The sequence below is a fragment of the Equus quagga genome, chromosome 11 (assembly GCF_021613505.1).
Source record: "Equus quagga isolate Etosha38 chromosome 11, UCLA_HA_Equagga_1.0, whole genome shotgun sequence".
In the NCBI taxonomy this organism is placed as follows: Eukaryota; Metazoa; Chordata; class Mammalia; order Perissodactyla; family Equidae; genus Equus; species Equus quagga.
Genome location: NC_060277.1, coordinates 83,656,021 through 83,677,980, shown reverse-complemented (window position 1 = coordinate 83,677,980; position 21,960 = coordinate 83,656,021). Strand labels below are relative to the sequence as shown.

The window sequence follows — 21,960 nt, the reverse complement described above, 5'->3', positions numbered from 1 at the left end:
AGTCTGTTTATATGAAGTTCAGGAAGAGGTACAACTAATCTATGGTGGAAAAAAGTGAGAACAGTGGGAGGCTGGGGGTGGGGACTGACTGGAAAGGAGCATGAAGGAACTTTCTGGAGTAATGATGATGTCGTATATCTTGATAGGGATTTGAGTTACACTGGTATATGCATTTGTTGAAATTCAGTGAAAGTATATATAATATTTGTGTATTTTATATATGTAAATTTTACTAAAACCTGTAAACAAATATTGAATTCTAGTTCATAGTATGTATATTAGTATTTAAGGGGAAGTGTACTGATATCTGTATGTTGCTTTGAAATATAAAAAATAAGATGGACTGACGGATTAATCAATGGATAGACAGGTAGCAAAATTTTAATGAAAGAATCTAATGGGTATATGAATATTTACTGTAGAATTCATTCAACTCATGTACATTTGAAAATTTTCACAATAGAATACTGAGAAGGGAAAAAAGTGTTTGATACTCTCAAAAGCAGTTGCTTCCTTATTTACTCCACAGAGTGAAGCAAAGTAAGCAATAACCTCTGAAAGTTTAGTCACTTATCTTTCTGGCTGGATGTAAGTTTTTACAGAACTAATATGAAACACTGTCGGATTTCTTTATGTTTTTGTGTTATTTTGTTTATATACATCACTGAGAAGTTAGCTTGTTTATCTAATCTCAATGCATCATTTCAAATTCTGGTAAGTTTGGAATGTCTTGAAAATGAGATAAATTATCATTTTCAATATCAGAAAATTTTCCTCCTACCACTCTCCTCAGAATTTACTTGAGGTTCTATCACTGTTTATAAGAAGCCAGTATTTGCAGGACTGTTGGAATTTCTATATAATAATGTGTGATTAAAATGAAGTAGGAAAATAAATGACAGTTTTGCATCCTCGGTGATTTATTTAAATTCTGGTGAATGCAGTTAAGTTTTGCACATATGTCAGCTGCACAGACTAGAAGGAAGGAATATAACCTGCTACAGATTTTGCCTGGCTTCAGTTTTCGTTAGGCTTGTTGGAATACTTTAGAGGGCAAGAAGGAGAATGGAAGGTAATTATGAACACTTTATAAATTTTGGTTGATTGGATATTAACTTTCAATATTACTCAGTTGTTATAAATTTTTACTTAAACAAGATCTCTAAATTCCATCCAAAATACATGCAACAAATAATTAAAGATTTTAAGTTTACAGAGAAGAATCTGAGGGCATAATGCCTAATACAAGATCATAGCTAAATTAAATAGTGTAGAATCAGAGTTTAGAATGACTGATTCCTCACATATCAAATTTCCTTCAGGAATCAGTTCTTTGCAAGTGATTGATTATGCTTCATAGTTGAATGTATTTGATTCAACTTGTTGAAGGTGCACTCCTTCAAGAAAGCATCATTTTATCTTGTTTGCTATACTCAAGAACCGATATAGACTTAATGCATATGTCTGTATCATGAGAGTAATTATCACTCTCTGTCTGAAAAGCAGTTCAATGCCGAGTAAACATGAGGGCTCATTACATGTTTTTAAACAGTAGAATAACAACAACATTCTCTGTTTCTCTCAGAAATCACCAGGAAAAAAAAATTACAGGATGAACAAGAAGACAAATGCAAACTCCATCTTCAATAAGAGTAGGAAATATCAACCCAAAGTTGAGTAACGGCTGCCAAATGCAACAAGGGCCAAATGGTTTTGAGAAAATGATGAAATAGGATGCCTACAACTGCAGATCTCAGTAAAAGCCAATAGAGTATATGTTCCAAAGAAAGTGGTATGCCTTTAGGGGCAAAATTAAACAATTTAGGAATCATTCACCAGCTACTAATAGGAGCTGCTCAGTACCTGGTCTGGCACCAGGAAGGGGGAGAGGCGAAGCTGAATGAGAAATTGGAAGTATACCATAACTTTTACAAAGCAACATGAGGAAAGAGACCCTGTATTATTAGTAGCTTTGTGGTTGCCAATCTGTTGGCTGGGGAGAAGTTAAGAATAAAACAATTTCCTCACACAACCTTAGGTCCTCAGGAACTTCATCATAAATTATGGAGAATTCTTGCTGGCCTAGAACATGGATCTGGCCCCTTTCTCACATGAACCTCTTATGAATAGCTGGTCCAGGAAGAACTCACTTCATTTATAGATGACTACTTATCACAAAGGAACCATCAGGGAATTTATATAAAGAGATTACAATGAAAAAAGTCGAACAAAAATAAAAATAAGTGGCAATTGAAAAACACTACTGAGTAATGAAGAACAGCTGATGAAAGAGGTAATAAAATATATTGCCTTGAGTAATAATTAAAAACCTTAATCTTGCAAATGCATTAGTAAAACTAGAACTCAAACTAGAGCTAGGTCGAAGGAGATTTAGTGAAAAAGATGAAACTTAGGTAACAGAGCTCAGGAGATAAGTGGGAGAGAAAAATAAAATTGTCAATGAGATGAAGGGTGTATTGGAAACAGCAAAAAGGAGAATAGACACTTCTGAAAAACACAGTAAGGTACATGGAGGGGAAAATTGAGAAAAAATGAACAAAATGAAATGGAAATTAAACAAGCCTTTCAAAGGAATAGAGAGCCAATGTTAGATGTGGCACATGGATAAAGGAGAATAATTATTGACCCTGAAGAATAAAACTCAAATAATAGAATATAATATTTAAAGATTTGATTTTCAAGGAAACTATTCAGAACAAATGCAGACTTGAATCTATAGATTGAGAGGGCGCATCACAAGCCAGGAAAAATTTACGCAGAACAATTAACATCAAGGCACAATCTAGGAATGTTATTGCACTGCAAAAATTTTTATAAAAAATGAGTCTAGAGAAAAAGAACAAAGATATGAGGGGAAGAAAAATTCAGACTGGCTTTAGAATTCTTCTCAGAAAAGTTCAGTGCCAGAAGACAGTGGAACAATATAAACTCCTCAAGGACAAAAAATGTGACCAAGAATTTTATATCTAGTGAAACTATTGTTCAGCTAAAAAGGCAACAGACACTTTTGAACATGCAAAAACTCAAAATATAATTTCCCTGATGCCTTCTTGAGGAATTGCTAGAGGACACAGTTTTGCTAACCAAGTGATAAAGAAGATATAGCAAAAGACCTGGTGAGCATTGAATCCATAGGATTAATGTGGAGCTTACTACTCTAGGACAGAATTTATGTTATCAACTGCGACAATGTAGATATTCTATGACTCAAAATAATTGGGAGGATAAACAAGAGAGATAGTAGAAGGTTGTAAAACTACGGGAGGATGTACTCTAGCAAAATCTAACAACCAAGCTAATAAGTCAAGAAAAGAAAACGTGGGATCTAGCAAACAGGCGACCCAACACAGAAGAGCTCCATAGGGAAGTCTCGGGTTGTCGTTTATACACCAAGGCTAGAGTCCAGGAAAACAAATAGGAACTGATTTGTTTGAGCATATGGAAAATATTATTGAATGGTGTGCCCACAATGATGTGGGAGCATTTGGAAACAAATACTGATAGGTGTGTCGCAAACAAAGCAAATAAAAAAAAAAAATGAGGCAGTTATCAACTCTAGGAGAAACAAAATAGTTGTACTAGAAAGGAGTTGTGATCTTAGTATAGTGTTCATAAATTCACACTATTTGTATAGCTATAATATTTTAAAACTTACTGATTTAACAAAATTTTGGGAGAATTGGCAGAGGTGGAATTTGTGTGTGTGAGAAGAATCGCTAAAATGTCATCGTGGTGAAAAGATATGGTTAATATTGATAAATCAAGAAAAACTAACACCTCTTCTACCATGGAAAGAAGACAGTATATCTGAGACCTAATACTGATACATTAAGAAAGATCAGCATAAGAATTTTATTTAGAAAAAAGGAAACAGAGGAGAATGGCTGGAAGAGTTGAAGCTGGTAGCCTCTAGAGTGTAGAGAAGAATGAGGAAGAATTTTCTGTCTTTCATTGAGTCTTTTAGGTCAATTTGACTTTTTAAAGTAAATGTTTGCAATATTTTGGTGAAAGTAAAAATAATTTAACAAGTAATAGATTATATACCTTGTGCAGTTATACAAAAAGACATGTAAAGATGTTCACTGAAGCAGTTTATGGTGTTAAAAAATTATAAATATTCTAAATGTCCATGGATAGGAAAACAAAATAAGTTAAATAAGCTTAAAGTAAGGTGTGTGTGTGTGTGTGTTCATTGATGTGGAAGGTTCTCTAAAACACATTGATAAGGGAAAAGTACATTTTATAATAATACATATGTCACTTCATTTATACTACAATAAATCCAAAACAAAGCTATATTTTTCTGTAAATGCGTAGGAAAAAGTCTGGAAGGATATAGCAAATTGATAACTTTTACTTTTTACTTTAAGTACTTTTATATTCTTTGATTTTTTTTTTCAACAAGAATGTGGCATGTATTACTTTTTAATTAAAATAAATGAATACATACATAAGCTGTGTTCATGGAAAAATTAAAGGGTAAGGGCCTGGAATTCAGGTAACATGTTTCCTGTAGCCACCATGTTGTTGATAAGCTATACAACTTTTAGCAGATTATCTTGTATCTCTGTTTTCTCAATCAGTAGAATCTGAAAAATTGTTACCACATGTGTTCTTGGAATAAATGATGGTACTGTTAGAGGTTTACAATATAGCTTTCAAGACTTACAAACATGGGTTTAAAATGTGGCTTCACTGTTAGCCTCTATAATCATCAGGTTCTTCAGCTAGGAATTTCAGTTACATCCCATTTCACATCGTTATTGTGAGGATTAAAAGAGATAAAAGATGTAAAGAATTTAGTACATTAGCTGGCATGTAATAAGAACTCAAAAAATTGCAGCTACTCTTATTTTTCTTGTAAACAAGATATAATTTTGTTATATCAGTATTATTGTATTCAGAATGTATATGCAATAGCTTATGACTTAAGTTAATATCCAGAGATAATAATATGGATTACTGAACCATTACATCTATTTCTAGTTGTGTTTCAAAGGATAATTGTGTATCATTTTTGTAAGGTCCCTGCTTTAAGACTCGTCAATTGTTTCAAAATATTGGTTGAAGTAGAGTTCTTATTAAAATGCCATACATATTTTTGAAATCTAAATACATTATCTCTTAGTGAGAGGGACTGAAGTCGCTAATATAAACGAGGCCTCAGCATAAACCAATGATTTGAGTTGACAACAAAAGTATAAATGTGACTATAATTCCCATTTGCTAGTGGTTATCGCCTGTTTACTGATATTAGCCCAAGTTTCATAGCTTACACGTAAGAACTCAACATTATGTTATCTGGGATACTCTTTCATAAATACATTGATTTTCTACTCCTAAGGGACATTTATTCTAAGGAGTTACGGAATGGCTTAAACATACGTAAGTCAGAAAGACAGAAGTTTATTCATTCAGCAAATATTTATTGATTACTGTGTGCCAGGCACTAATCTGGGCATTAGGCATCAATGACCAAAAGCAGACAAAAACATCTGCAGTCTAGTGGGAGGAGGAATGGAGACATAAAATGAACAATAAACATAATAAGAGATGCATATAGTATACTAGAAATTGATAAAGGCTATGCAAAAGGGAAAAGATATAACATAGTAGGAGGAGTTGCAAGTGCAAGGAGAAGAGAAAGAACCATCAAAGGAGACTGAGAAGACAACCCTGTGGGTAACATAGGGAGAGTGTGATGTTCTGGAAGCTTAGAGAAGAAAGTGTATCAAGTTTGAGAGAATGATAAGCAGTCAAATGCTCCTAAGTGAGGTGGACCTGGGAATAGACTAGGATTTACCAACAGAAAGGTCACATTGGTGAGGTTGACAAGTTTCAGTAAACTTGTGCTATTTAATTCCTTTTGGTCATGGAGGCGGGATGACAAGAAAGATAGTTACTGCTAAGTTCTCTTCTTTTTGTGGTTTGTGGCACTAGCAGTAGTTTGATCGTTGGTAAATGTGTAACATCTAGATTGCTATTCACAGAAAACTTAGGATACTGTTGGTTTTGCTTGAACATTATTCTGGCCAGTGTGAGCAAATGGTTGTTAGGGAACAAGATTTCTGTTGTGAGAACCCCAAATCCAGAACTGCAGGAACTAGTCATTTGGTAGGTAACATTATTTAGATTCAGAAAAGCAAAGAGAATCTGTGATGTGTGGGCATTACAATCAGTTGACTCCAGGTGGCATTCCTAGAGGTTGCTATAGAAAGAAAGAAAGTAGCTTAAAGAGGAAAAAAATCAGCCCTGATTTTACCTCCATTTAGTCCACTAAGAAAAAGCATACCAAGTCAGGTGGAGAATTTGCTTTCTTTTTTTTAGTTTAATGTGTTATTCTAGATTTAGAATACATATGATTAACTTGGGAGGGAGGGAGGATCAGAAATTCAACATTTAAGTGCTGTCACCCTAGCAAGGGCATACTGAGTAGACAGCGTCATCATAACATGTGGGCTGAGATGAGGCTGCTCCAGACGAGTCTCTCTCAAAGTTAATTGATGGAAACTTCCCACCTTCAAGAATTTTTATTACCTTAGCAATGCTATGCCAAGACTGCTGAAACACAGCTGTGGATGCTGTGCCGACGCCCACATTGCCAGTGTCAGGAAGGATGTACTTTTAAACCTCTAATTTATCTAATAATGTCTTTAGTGATTTGTGTAGGTTTGGCATTGTGATGAAAATGCTTCCTGGCTTGGTTTATAACAAGGTTCAGTTTGCAGTCTTAAAATGTATGTTGTCTTCATATGCATGTGGAAGATACTAACAAGTCAACTTACAAAAAGCTCTCACTAAAATACTATCTTATCCATCTAACAGGACTTATCCACCCAAGATATTTGAAAATGAATGCAAATGAAATGTTTTTATGCTAGAATAACCTGTTTATCGATTGTAGTTTTTGCTTTATATCAAGATGACAATATACAGTGCTGAACGACAGCCAGCTTTCATATTCAATTCCAATTTGACTCCTTTCCTTTTCCCTAATGGGAAATGTGGATTGGCTTTGTTAAAAAAAAACAAAATTCAACTGAGTAAATTTTAAACATCTTACTGGCTTTAATCAACAATTCATGAATTGGGCAGCATCCAACCCAGCAGATAGAAAGGAGCTCCAAGGAGCTGTACAAAATAAAAGACGTCTACAGGCAGAAGGGAATGAGAGCAAGAAGGTTATACTAGACAAAAAAGTGGATTGGTGATGGCAAAGTCACTTTCCTTTAGGGGATGGCAGGGGTCTCTTGGGTAGATTACCTAACTAGTGCTGATAGGCAATTCCTGATTGGTTTAAGATTGCATTTCTGTTGGAGCTGAAACTGTAATTAAGCTAAATCTCAGTTTAGGGATGTGGGGCTTAGCACAAGTGACTCCATTTTGGGCCTCTTGTCTTGTTTTTAACAGACTTAAGTCAGCCTATAGAGTGGAGATAGAATAATAAGCTCTTGTAAATATGTATTTTTGAAGAAGTAGGAAATAGTTCTCCCTTGTTTGAAATATAAAGCTTCATAACCAGTTGGTAACAATATTATTTTATACGAAGTTTATGGTATAGGCGTATCTTGTTAAGAAAACAAGCTATGCAAAATCTGAAGGATTCTTTCCTAACTAGTGAATTTACTGCAAGAATTGATTATATTTATCAGAATACAAATACATTCAACTTTTAAGAATATACCTAATGCATAAAGCAGAGTATTTCCATATTGCTTACAAAAGGAATATGTAGTTTATTTCCATTTTGCTGGCCTATTATGTGAAAACATTTGGTTTTGAAGTGTGTTAATTTATACCTTTAAACTGCCTTTGTTACATCTTTGAAATTCAAAACCCTATTTGGAATAGAATTATTGAATTAGAATTTTAGACCTGGAAGAGACTTCAGAGTTATTTTATTCCAATTTCTTAATTTTCTAGTTGAGGAAACGGAAATCCAGAGAGTTTAAGCATTGTTTCCTAAGGTTAGCCAACTAGAATTAGAACCCAGCTTTCTAACTCTTTATATTTCTGCTGTAACCTCGTGTTTCCAACAAGTTAGTTGAAGAGCAATTAAATGATAACTTGGCACAAATTTCAAGTCTCCCTCAGTGTGCAACCATACATGTCCAGGCTTCAAAGTCAATAGTGATCCCTAATTATTATTCATCATTTTAAAAAGTTCTTGTAGCAACATAGAAAAATCAGTAGTTAAATTGTAAGATAAAGTGATTTCTGAGTGCCTGAGATATGTATGTGTATAGTAATAGTCTTTAATATCCATAGGCAATAAAGACCCATGTATAATAATTAATTCCTGCAAACACTATAGGTGAAAGTAATGCTAGAGATTTTCTTATGATTTAACCCCATTATGAAATCCAAAGAAATCAATGCTCATCTAGAAAATCAGAAGTGAACATACTCAGTATTGAAATTTTCCTTCTCTCTGCTGAATCACTCATTATGATGATGATTGTCTTAGTCCATCTGGGCCGCTATGACAAATTACCACAGACTGGATGGCTTATCAACAACAGAAAGTTACACAGTTCTGGAGGCTGAGAAGTCCAACATCAAGGCACTGGCAGATCTGGTGTCTAGTGAGGGCCTGCTTTCCGGCTCATAGACATCTGTTTTCTCCTTGTGTCCTCACATGGTGGAAGGTGCGAGAGAGCTCTGTGGGGTCTCTTTTTTTTTTTTCAGTTTTTTTTTTATTGAGTTATTGATAGGTTACAATCTTGTGAAATTTCAATTGTACATTAATGTTTGTCAGTCATGTTGTAGGTGCACCACTTCACCCTTTGTGCCCACCCCCCACCCCACCTTTCCCCTGGTATCCACTAAACTGTTCTTGGTCCATAGTTTTAAATTCCTCATATGAGGGGAGTCATACACAGATTATCTTTCTCTTGCTGGCTTATTTCACTTAACATAATTCTCTCAAGGTCCATCCATGTTATTGCAAATGGGATGATTTTGTTCTGTTTTGCAGCTGAGTAGTATTCCATTGTATATATGTACCACATCTTCTTTATCCATTCGTCTGTTGATGGGCACTTAGGTTACTTCCACGTCTTGGCTATTGTAAACAGTGCTGCAATAAACATTGGGGTGCACAGGACTTTTGGGATTGCTGACTTCAGGCTCTTTGGATAAATACCCAGTAGTGGGATGGCTGGATCGTATGGTAGTTCTATTTTTAGTTTTTTGAGGAATCTCCATACTGTTTTCCATAGTGGTTGCACCAGTTTGCATTCCCACCAGCAGTGTATGAGGGTTCCTTTTTCTCCACAACCTCTCCAACATTTGTTGCTATTAGTTTTAGATATTTTTGTCATTCTAACGGGTGTAAGGTGATATCTTAGTGTAGTTTTGATTTGCATTTCCCTGATGATCAACGATGATGGGCATCTTTTCATGTGCCTATTGGCCATCAGTATATCTTCTTTGGAGAAATGTCTGTTCATGTCTGCAGCCCATTTTTTGATTGGGTTGTTTGATGTTTTGTGATTGAGTTGTGAGAGTTCTTTATATATTAAGGATATTAAGCCTTTGTCAGATATATGACTTGCAAATATTTTTTCCCAGTTAGTGGGTTGTTTTTTTTGTTTCAATCCTGTTTTCATTTGCCTTGAAAAAGCTCTTTAATCTGATGAAGTCCCATTTGTTTATTCTTTCTATTGTTTCCCTTCTCTGAGAAGGCATGGTGTCCGAAAAGATCCTTTTAATACTGATGTCAAAGAGTGTACTGCCTACGTTTTCTTCCAGAAGTCTTATGGTTTCAGGTCTCACCTTTAGGTCTTTAATCCATTTTGAGTTTATTTTGGTGAATGGTGAAAAAGAATGGTCAATTTTCATTCTTTTACACGTGGCTTTCCAGTTTTCCCAGCACCATTTGTTGAAAAGACTTTCTTTTCTCCATTGTATGCCCTCAGCTCCTTTGTCAAACATAAGCTGTCCATAGATGTGTGGTTTTATTTCTGGGCTTTCAATTTTGTTCCATTGATCTGTGCACCTGTTTTTGTACCAGTACCATGCTGTTTTGATTACTGTAGCTTTGTAATATGTTTTGAAGTCAGGGATTGTGATGCCTCCTGTTTTGTTCTTTTTTCTCAGTATTGCTTTAGCAATTCAGGGTCTTTTGTTGCCCCATATGAATTTTAGGATTCTTTGTTCTAATTCTGTAAAGAATGTCATTGGGATTCTGATTGGGATGGCGTTGAATCTGTAGATTGCTTTAGGTAGAATGGACATTTAACTATGTTTATTCTTCCAATCCATGTACATGGAATGTCTTTCCATCTCCTTATGTCGTCATCCAATTCTCTCAGAAAGGCCTTGTAATTTTCATTATATAGGTCCTTCACTTCCTTAGTTAAATTTACCCCAAGGTATTTTATTCTTTTTGTTGCGATTGTGAATGGTCTTGTATTCTTGAGTTCTTTTTCTGTTGGTTCATTACTGGAGTATAGAAATGCTACTGATTTATGCAAATTGATTTTATACCCTGCAACTTTGCTGTAGTTGTGGATTACTTCTAACAGTTTTCCAATGGATTCTTTGGGGGTTTCTATATATAAGATCATGTCATCTGCAAACAGCGAGAGTTTCACTTCTTCCCTCCCTATTTGGATTCGTTTTATTCGTTTTTCTTGCCTGATTGCTCTGGCCAGGACCTCCAGTACTATGTTAAATAAGAGTGGTGATAGAGGGCATCCTTGTCTCGTTCCTGTTTTCAGGGGGATGGGGTTCAGTTTTTGCCCATTGAGTATGATGTTGGCTATGGGTTTGTCATATATGGCCTTTATTATGTTGAGGTAGTTTCCTTCTATGCCCATTTTGTTCAGAGTTTTTATCATAAATGGCTGTTGGATCTTGTCAAATGCCTTCTCTGCATCTATTGAGATGATCATGTGGTTTTTATTCCTCAGTTTGTTGATGTGGTGTATCACGTTGATTGATTTGCGGATGTTGAACCATCCCTGTGTCCCTGGTATGAATCTCTGTGGGGGTCTCTTTTATAAGGGCACTAATGCTATTCATGAGGGCTCCACTCTCATGACCTAATCACCTCCCAAGGACCTCACTTCCAAATGCCATCATGTTGGGGGTTAGAATTTCAACATATGAATTTGGCCTGGGGGAAGGGGGTGCAAACTTTCAGTCCATAACAATGATTTAACGTCTGCCTTATCCTTAAATACTGCTCCCAGATGCTACTGTATAACTTCTTAAATGTCTAATTTGGGGAAAAAACTGATTTAAAATAAAATAAAATAATTGGTATAAACATTGACAAGTACTGAACTATTTAAGGTCATTAGAATATATTTTTATAGTTCAAAATCTTCCACCAGGCATGTTTTGGGCTGCAGTTATTTTTGAAATAGAATTGGAGTCAAGATTGACCTGCCCAGATAAATATTTTGAGGATAAAGATGACACTGGGCAATGTGAGCAGCAGGGAAGAACAATGGAACATTCATGAATCTGAGTTCTGTGTATTTGTGTGTGTGTTTGAGGAATAACTATTGTTAGCTTAAAGTGAGATCCTGTGCTTTGTGGACAGAGTTCAGTTTATGAAGCTTAATAGAGCCTGGATTTCTTCTTTACAATATATAACATTGAGAAAGTCAGTATACACAGAAATTAAAATGCATTCATGTATTCATTAACATAAATAGCTTTAAGGAAGTGGAATGTTTCATTTATGTGACTAAACAAAAATTAAAACTAAATGACCTGTAATGATATTTCAACATTGTTCAAGGGTATTTATGCATATAGTTTACATATGACTTAGACACAAACAAGGATTTTATTTATTTTATTTTATTTTTTGAGGAAGATTAGCCCTGAGCTAACATCTGCTGCCAATCCTTCTCTTTTTGCTGAGGAAACATCCGTGGCCCTGAGCTAACATTCGTGCCCATCTTCCTCTACTTTATATGTGGGACGTCTACTACAGCATGGCTTGTGCCAAGTGGTGCCATGTCTGCACCTGGGATCTGAACCTGCGAACCCCTGGCCGCCGAAGCAGAACATGCGCACTTAACCGCTGCGCCACAGGGCCGGCCCCAAGGATTTTATTTTTATCTAATATATAAAGTTTGTATTTTGATCCCTAAAACAAACAAAAAAGTAACAAATTGGTGTTACATTTCCTTTTGTTCTCAGGATGTGAACTGGACTATATTCGAGGGGCCTAACAAGATTAATTTGACTTTAAAAGAACCAGTCCCCGAAAATGACATACACTGAAAAAGTTGAAAAATTTCTAATTATAGTTTACTTCAGCAATATTGTCAACATAATAACATTTGTAACCTGAGTTCTCCAAACTGCAATGAGTTTTGGCCCTCTTCTGATATTTGCTATGTAATACATTTGCCGCATTTTAAAATCTCCTTTCTCAGGTTCTTTCAAGCATTGTATGAGAAATGATGGAAGAAAGCGGTTTGTTATGTTATTATCATGTTAGCCACTCCTGGTAATTCTCTTAAAAATGAGAAGCTTTAATGATAAGCTTTTATTTGAGGGGTATCAAGTATTCTCTGATGTGACTATGTTTTAAAATATATTTGCAATTCTGATTTTTCAGAAATAATCACTTTCAATTCAGAGTCAAAACCATAAGAACTTATTCATGCTAAGTGTTATAGCTTTCTGACTTGTAAGAATAGCTGATGTGGGTGAAGCATCTAGCCTGATGTTTTATAGCTAGCTATTAGTCAGCTGATCCTCCTCCCTACTTCACTGAAAATATTTTCATTCTGTCTGACAAAAAGTAAAAAATTACATTAACTGTGACTAAAAATGTATTGCAGTTGACACATTAATGAGACTAATGGTTCTTCCCTTATTCTCTAAAGTTTTCACATTCTTACCTTTGGTGAACCTAGATCCAGATACTTTAATAATTACACAAAGGATTTTTTTTTTTTTGAATTCTAGGGAGCAAGGGTACAATAAAGATTTTCAGATGTTTTAAATATAAATTTTAATTCATTTTATTTTTGTTTTTTTGGTGAGGAAGATTGGTCCTGAGCTAACATCTGTGCCAATCTTCCTCTACTTTTGTATGTGGGATGCTGTCACAGCATGGCTTGATGAACAGTGTGTAGGTTCGCACCTGAGATCCAAACCCATGATTCCTGGGCCACTGAAGTGGAGAGCGCAAATTTAACCACTATGCTACTGGGCCAGCCCCAATATAAATTTTAAAACAAACAAAAGGACCAAGTAAATGTTATACCTATATACTAAAAGTTTGGATGTATCCAGTTAATCGAAGTAAAGCATGATAGAAAGGTAAAGACAAGCAGTGCTGACAAAGAGTTTAGGTCTATGAAGGAAAATTTTGACTCATCAAGAAAAATTCAGTTAACTTAGCATGAAAGGAGAAATGGTAATACTGTTTACAAAGCATATGGATTTCAAGGGATGCTACCAATTTATTTCATAATTGTTAAAGGGCAGTGCCTTTCAAAAAAATTTTTTTTCATCGTAATCAGGATTCAGTATATATACTTACATATATACTTACTATACTTACAATATAACCTGGAATATTTAGCCTTAACTCTATTTCCTTTTTTTAAAAAATGCTGGTCATAATTCATAAGTAAATTTTATTACTCACTAATGGATCATACTCTACAATTTGAAAATAACGATGAATGATAAAGAGAATTTTCTAAGTTATTTTTTCTTGGGTACTTGGAAATGAACATTGCCATTTTATCTATTTCTAAACCACTCAATTTCTTGGTCTCACCAAACCTTGTTATCACAAAATTGCACCAGCTCCAAAATTGTATACACAAGCATCCTGTTCTCAGACTACAACATTCTGTCCTTCTAGGTTATATGCCCTGGTACTCCCACTACCATTCTTTAATTACATTTAGACCACATTGATTTGCAACTCATGTCTGTTCTTTCTTAGCCAACTTAGGCAGCGTTAGCCATGTTCTAACATTGTAATCACATCCTTTAGAAGATACCCAACTCCCATGTCTCTACTTCACTTTATAGTACTCACCTTGCAAAACTCCAAATCTTGATGAACTAAACAATTCTTTTTTTGCCTACACATCTTCCATCACATGAATGTAGATGGAGATAATTGTACGCATAATCAGAAAGACTGGTTTCATTTAAAAATTGTCCCAAACTTCCAATCATCTCTCAGCTCTGACAGTCCTACTACTCTCTGATATGACTATTCCATTTCTCCTTTCTCTTCATCCCTTCTCCCCCATGTGCTTTCTACCTCTCCACCCAGTTGATCATCTAATCCAGTGGTTCTCAAAGTGTGGTCCCATCATCTGGGAACTTGTCAGAAAATTCTCAGGCCCTACTCCAGGCCTATTGAATCAGAAACTCTCGAGATGGGAACCCAGCAATCTCTTTTTTTTCCAAAGATTGGCACCTGAGTTAACATCTGTTGCCAATCTTCTTTTTCTTCTTCCTCTTCTTCTTCTCCCTAAAGCCCCCCAGTACATAGTTGTATATACTAATTGTAGGTTCTTCTGGTTGTGCCATGTGGGATGCCACCTCAGTATGGCCTGATGAGCAGTGCCATGTCTGCGCCCGGGATCTGAACCGGTGAAACCCTGGGCTGCCAAATTGGAGGGCGCAAACTTAACCACTCGGCCACGGGGCCGGCGCCCCAGTGATCTCTTTTAACAAGTCCTGTGGGTAATTCTAATGCACACAAAAGTTTGAGAACTACTGATCTAGCTTCATGTTTCATTGAGAAGCCATTCTCCAGAATGTAACCCCCAAAGGCAGGGGTTTTTGTGTTTTTGGTCATATATGTCCTGAGTGCTAGAATAGTGCCTGGAACACTGTAAGCCTCAGTAAGTTATTGTGGAATCAAACCATTAGATGAGAACTCCCTTATTTTCCTACTAAGAAATCTAGAAACCTACCTGCATCTGTACCCATTTTCTTCCTTCCTTTTCTAATTAAGGAAATGTGCCTCATCCTATCAAAGGTCAGTATTTCCATACATGGATTGGATCTCATCCCTTCTTGCCTTCTCAAGAACTGCTCCATTGGTCATCCCCTCTCTCCTGCATTATCAGTCTTTCTCTACTGATCATTCTTTAGTATACAGTCAGATTCTACCCCATTCTGAAACAACAAACTTTCCCTGTCCCCACATCCTTTTTCAGTTATGCCCCATTTCTCTTTCCCTCCACTGCCACACCTCCTTGCTTCCCACTCACTAACCCATTCTAATCTGATTTTCACCTCCACTATTCAGTAGTTCATGACAAAGTCAATGATTTCTTTAATATCTTTATTGAGATATAATTCACATACCATAAAAGTTACCCATTTAAAGTATACAATTCATTGGTTTTAGTATATTCAGAATTGTTTAATCATCACTACAATCTGAGATTTAGAACATTTCATCATCCCCAAAAGAAACCCCCTACCCATTAGCAGTTACTGCCTACTCACCTCACCCCTCAGCCCTAGGCTGCCAATACTCTGTTTGTATAGATCTACCTAGTCTGGACTTTTCATATAAATGGAATCATACAATAATGTGGTCTTTTGTGACTGGCTTCTTCACTTAGCATGATGTTTTCAAGGTCCATCCACGATGTGGCATGTATGAATATTTCATTTCTTTTATGGCTGAATAATATTCCATTGTATGAATATACTGCCTTTCATTTATCCATAGTCAGTTGATGGACATTTGGTTGTTTTTACTTTTTGGCTATTATGAATAATGCTGCTATGAACATTCATGTACAAGTTTTTATGTGGATATTTTTATTTCTCTTGGGTATACACCTACAAGTGGAATTGCTGGGCCATATAGCAACTTTATGTTTAACATTTTAAGGAACTGCCAAAGCAGCTGCACCATTTTACATTCCCATCAGAAATACATGAGCGTTCCAATTTTTTCACCATCACCAACACTTGTTATAATCTGTCTTTTTGATTATAATCATCCTAGTGGGTGTGAAATGGTATCACGTTGTGGTTTTGATTAGTGTTTACCTAATGACTAATGATGTCGAACATCTTATGTGCTTATTGGCTATTTGTGTATCTTTGGAAAAATACCTATTCAGATCCTTACTCCATTTTTAAATTAGATTGTCTTTTTATTATTGATTTATAAGAGTTCTTTAGAGGCCGGCCCGTGGCCGAGTGGTTAAGTTCGTGCGCTCCGCTTTGGCGGCCCAGGGTTTCGCCCGTTCGGATCCTGGACGCGGACATGGCACGGCTCATCAGGCCATGCTGAGGCAGCATCCCACGCACCACAACTAGAAGGACCCACAACTAAAAATACACAACTATGTACTGGGGGGCTTTGGGGAGAAAAAGGAAAAATAAAATCTTTTAAAAAAGAAACAGAAGTGTTCTTTATTTATCCCTGGATAATATTCCCTCATCAGATAAATTATTTGCAAATGTTTCCTACCATTCTGAGTTTTCTTTTCACTTTCTTGATTTGTGGCATGAAAGTTTTAAATTTTGATGTTGTCCAATTTACCTCTTTTTTTCTCTTGTTGCTTATATTTTTGGTGTCATATTTGCCTAATCCAGGGTGATGAGGTTTTACTCCTTTTTAAGATTTTTATAGTTATAGCTCTTACATTTAGGTCTATCATCCATTCTGAGTGATTTTTTTGTTTACAGTGTAAGGAAAGAGTCTAACTTGATTATTTTGCATGTGTGTATTCAATTGTCCCAGGACCATTTGTTGAAAAGACTATTCCTTCCCCATTGAATTGTCCTGGCACCCAGTCAGTGATGATTTACATGTTATTAAATTCAATATCCAATTTTTCCCTTATCTGATTGGATTCTCAGCAATATTGACACTGTTGACCATTCCCTCCTTCAAATATTCTACTCTCTTGGTTCTCCTTTTACTTATCCTGCTATTTCTTTTCAGTATTTATAGGTTCCTTATCTTCTACCAAGCTTATAAATGTTGGGTTTTCAGTTACTAAGACTGTGTAACAAATTAGCACAAAACTTAGTAGCATAAACAATCATTTATTATGCTCACAGTTTCTTTGGGCCAGGAATTCAGACTGGGCAAAGCAGGGTCAGCTTACCTCTGTTCCATGATGTCTGGAGCCTAAGTGGAAGACTCAGGCTGAGGACTGGTATCATCTGAAGGCCTGTGCCATTACACGTCAAGCAGCTGATAACAGCTATTGACTAGGAGCCTCAGTTCACATGCACATGAGCCTGTCCCTGTCTTGGGGTGGGGGCAAGAGGAAGAGAGAAGAAGTGAAAAAGATGAGAGAAGAGAGGAAGAGAAAGCCAGGGGGATGTCATGCAGTCTTTTATGACCGAACCTCAGGAGTCAGAGAGCATCACTTTTGCTACATTTTGTTTTTCATCAAAGTCTCACATTCAAAAAGAGGAAACAGCTCTGCCTCTTTATGTAGACTGTTAAAGTTCTTAAAGAGCATGTGGGATCACAAATATTGTTGTGGCCTTTTTTAGAAAAATGATTGTCACAGTCTGCTCTGACCACATAATTCACATCCTTCCCACATGCAAAATATACTCCCCCTGTCCCTCCAAATTCTTCCAAAGTTTCATCGTTTTATGGCCTCAGGCTCAGGCTTGAGGTTCAGAATCTCAATGAGGTCAGGTCCAGGGGCAGGTGAGATTCCTTGGGTACAATTTCTTGAGGACAGCTCCTTGAATAGTTCCACTTGGTTTGAAAACTTGGGGACTAAAGAGGCAAATTATCTATCCCCTTCCCTACCATTACCCAACGTACAATGGCAAGGCATAAGATAACCTTCCTATTCCAAGAGGGAAAACAGGAGGCACATAGAAGTCACTGGTCCATAGCAATTCTTTTTATATTTTCTCCTGTGTGATCTATTTCCATAGTTTCAAATACCATCCATAAATTCATGACTTCCAAATTTCCTAACATCTCTGAGCTCCACACTAGAATATCTAATGAACCATTCAACACCTTCACTAGGGTATCTCACAGATATTTCCAACTTAGCATGCTAAAATGGACTCTTGTTTTCTACTTTACCTTTTCTTTCACAAATCTCTTCTTTTCCTGGTTTCTCCATTTCCTAGTTGCTCAGACCAAAATCCAGGACTCAGCCTTAATTCTTTTTTCTCTCTCACCTCTACATCCAATAAACATCAAGTTCTATATTTTTTTTTTCTCCAAAATATACTTTCTCATCTCACCTGGATTACAACAATCTCGTTCTTGGTCACCCTCCTTCATTCTTGTTCCCTTCCAATTTCCTTTGACACAGCTGTCAATGTAATATTTTAATTAATATGTCTGGCTATGGCACTCTCTTGCTCACAGTCCTGAGTGACTTCCCACTGCACTTTGAATAAAATCTGAATTCCTTACCATGGTCTAAAAGGTCCATATAGCTGGCCTTTGCCTGTTTGTAAGACTTTATCGCCTGCCACTTTCCCTGACCCACTATAGTACTTCATTTTCTCTGGGCTTCTTTCAGCTCCCCAGACATACCAAGCGTTCAGAAAGGGTCTATATACATGCTATTTTCTCTGCCTGGAATATTCTCTCCCAGCTTCCCACCTCCACATAGCCAAGTCTTTCTCACCCTTTGAGGCATGGCATTCCTGACCATTCTGAGTAGGTATCCACCCCCCATCATTCTCTATCACCTATTTGTTCCCTTTATAAAACTTATCCCAATTTTAAGTTATATCCTATTTGTTTACTTATCATGTCTCTCTAACTAGATTGTAAGCCCCACTAGGTCAGGGGCCATGTCTATGTTATTCATCAATATATATCCAGTGCCTAGGCAGAGTGCCTACCACATAATATACACTCAATAAATGTGTTGAATATTATTTAAAGGTACAATTTTGCTTTGAGACAATGTTAATTAAATAATTATTAATAATGTTAAATGTGTTGTTTCCTAAATCTTACTGAAATAGCCCTTTTTTTTTCTCTTTCAGTAACTGCCCTTCCTTTTTGGCTGCTGCTTTAGCTAGAGCCACATCAGACGAAGTGCTTCAGAGTGATCTTTCTGCACATTATATACCAAAGGAAACAGATGGCACAGAAGGGACTGTGGGTGAGTACCTTTCTACGTTATTTGTTTAAAAATATTAAAATCTTCTCATGTGTGGTGATCCACAGAAAATGTCTGCAAAATACTAAATCTAATTATGTTTACCCACAGCTTGATTTTATAGCGGTCGCAAGAGAAAAAAATGCAAAAAATTTTTTTTCAAAATAATCAATAAAAGGAGGGAAAAGGAAAAAAATAGATATATTTTGAAAATATGTGAATGTAAATGGAGCAAAAAATTATCATAACAGGATATTATCATAAATAATATCTAGATAAATGGAAAGAAGAAATGTGAAGACAAAAGAAGAGATAAAGTTTAAGCAAAACCTATTTAAAATTTTTAGCTTACCTTTAAGAATCCAAGTAAAAAATCAGACATAAAAATTCAAGAAATCAGCTATAACAAAACTTATTAATTATATTGTTTTATATCTACAAATAAATAAATAGAGCTCTTTATGAGACTTATGTAACTTGTGATTTAATTGCATGGATCATTGTACATCTTTTTTCCAGGCAAATTATGATGCCTTATTAATGAAGGCATATTTAGTAATGTATTAGTCTTATACGTACTTGACAGGCTCTACAGAAATACTGATTTTTATAAAAATTAGGGAATTATTACTCAAAATCGTTAAGGAATTTTATTTCACTTTATTCTAAGCATTTGCCTTTAAATATGGTGCATAACGAGCAAAGCATATATTAATGGAGCAGAGTAGCTAGATTCCAAAGAATGTGAGGCAGATAGAAAAGTAAACATTCCGTTCTTCCTTTATTTCTCCAGATCATTTTTGACAGAAAACTGGCAAAGGAGAAAGTCCTCTGCTTGTTTTTACTGAGAGTAATTGATTCACTTGGAACCAAATTGTTCCAGAGTCAAGCTGGATGGAATTCCTGCTACAAAGCATTGGTCTTTCCTCTGGTACTGATGCATGAAGTAAAAGCCCCGTAATGAAAAGATGAGGGACATTAAATTCTGCATCACTGCAGCCAGGCTGCTGGCTGACTCAGTTCCAGCTCAGTACAATGACATTAACGACTGATGAGTAATTTACAGCTGTGAGAGGGTGGACTGCTACTTTGGACAATTTTCTCTTTTTCGCGCCCTATTTTATTTTTCCATTTCAAGCAGCAATTATTTATATACTGATGTTCTACACTATTCCCTGCAGGAGAATACTTAACGTAGCAGGATTGTAGTGTTGCCCTACATGCCTACTTTGGAAGAATTTTCTGAACTCCCATAAGATAGCAAAAGTGAAATTAAGGGTGTTTCTTTGGGTGGGTATCATTGGTCCTTCTGATTTTATATTTTTCCAAAAGTTTACCCAGTAACGTTTCCATGCCATTGCTGTGATTCAGAATGATCTATTATAATTCTAAACTATTTGCAAGTCCTTAATCTAAATTATTTAAACCAAATCACTCAGTGTGAACGGCACTGAGGAGATCCTCTGCAGGGCGTATTGTTTATCCATACATCAGAGTGGGAAAGGAGCATACTGAACAAGGCCTGCCGTCACTGCCTTAAAAGCACTGAAGTCCCCACTGAAATGGCTTTTGTCTCTCCTTTTAGTTTTTTCCAAAAACAGACTTAAAAAAAATTCTTAACTTAAAGTTCATGTTTCTGTCATCCCTAACAGAATGTTTGCTAAACGACTTTGCATATCTGTTGATACAAGTTTAGTTTGGCAGATTTAACCCCTGGCCAGACAACCTAAAATCAATCTGAAATATTCCAATGTAAAAATTAAAAACAGAAAGGGGAAAATGATCACTAATACAGAAGAAATGAAAAGAATTAGGAAAAATTTGTGTAAACTAATTTGAAAATGTGTATTTTATGGAAAAATACAAATTAACAAACTTTACCTAAGAAGAAAGAGTTAGAAGATTGTCAAGGAGCCACGTTCCCAAAAGGACAGAACAGGTGACTCCACAGATGAACATTTTCAAACGATCAAAGACAATCCCAACACTTTTTAAAATGAATTATCCAATTGCATAAAGAAGGAAAATTTGCATAGCATAACACTAATATGAAAACTTGCCTGAGACAAAACTAAAAAAGGAAATAGATCAGTCATTAATCAATGTAAAAAACCTTAAGTAAAATATTTGTATATTGAGTACAATAGTTAATTCATCTGATGAGTATTTTATTGAGGGCCTACCATAGTTTAGCACTATGCTGGGGAAACAGCAGGGAACAAAACAAAAATATTGGGAAGTCTATTAGCCTAATTTATATGTTAATAGGTTAAAAGAAAAAAACCTGGATAATTTCTAAAGACATCCAAAAAACCAATTGATGAAATTCAATATGCAATCCTAATTTTAAAAATATACTTAATAAAGTAGAACTACATGGATACATCTTGGACACTGGAGAACAAAATTTGACTCAAGCCAAAATCTAGCATTTACCCTTAACGCACACTCAAGAATTTTTTTATTCCAAGTGACAACCAACATAACTCAAACTGGTTTCAGCAGAACAATTTATTGGCTACCCTTCAAGGTAAGGGCTACACAGCTGGATTCACAGCTTCACATGATGTCATCAGAACCTGGCTGTACTCACTTTCATCACTTATTTTCAGGCTCCATGTGGTGGCCAGATGACTTCGAGGAGTGCCAGGTCTTCATCTGCTAGGTTCAAATCAAGCAGGGAAAGAAGAGTAACTTTACTCAGTTGCTCTTACATAAGTCACAGGATTCACTCTAATTGGCCCAGCTTGGATTATTTCCATTCCTGAACCAATCACTATGGCCAGAGGAATGTGATTCTCTAATTGTCTAGACCGGAATCACACGTTTTACCCCTAGATGCACATGGACTGAGATGGAA

At 35.9% G+C, this 21,960-nt stretch overlaps 2 protein-coding genes across 6 annotated transcripts in view; one reads left to right on the top strand and one right to left on the bottom strand.

The window, feature by feature from the left end:
- Positions 1 to 21,960, top strand: part of PPM1E (protein phosphatase, Mg2+/Mn2+ dependent 1E) — a 165,898-nt gene that overhangs the window by 135,026 nt on the left and 8,912 nt on the right. The window contains exon 2 of the mRNA XM_046675257.1: positions 18,985 to 19,103. Within this exon, the coding sequence (XP_046531213.1) occupies positions 18,985 to 19,103 (119 nt within the window). The remainder of the gene's footprint in view (positions 1 to 18,984; positions 19,104 to 21,960) is intronic.
- The window catches only part of TRIM37 (tripartite motif containing 37), a 142,863-nt gene continuing 142,496 nt past the window's right edge, over positions 21,594 to 21,960 (bottom strand). For 2 of the 5 annotated variants that reach the window (XM_046675246.1, XM_046675255.1), the window contains one exon: positions 21,594 to 21,758. In XM_046675246.1, coding sequence (XP_046531202.1) covers positions 21,709 to 21,758 — 50 coding nt within the window. In that variant the 3' untranslated portion in view covers positions 21,594 to 21,708. Of the gene's footprint in view, positions 21,762 to 21,960 lie in introns of all 5 variants that reach the window. The other 3 variants (XM_046675245.1, XM_046675254.1, XM_046675247.1) reach the window with 3 other exon arrangements.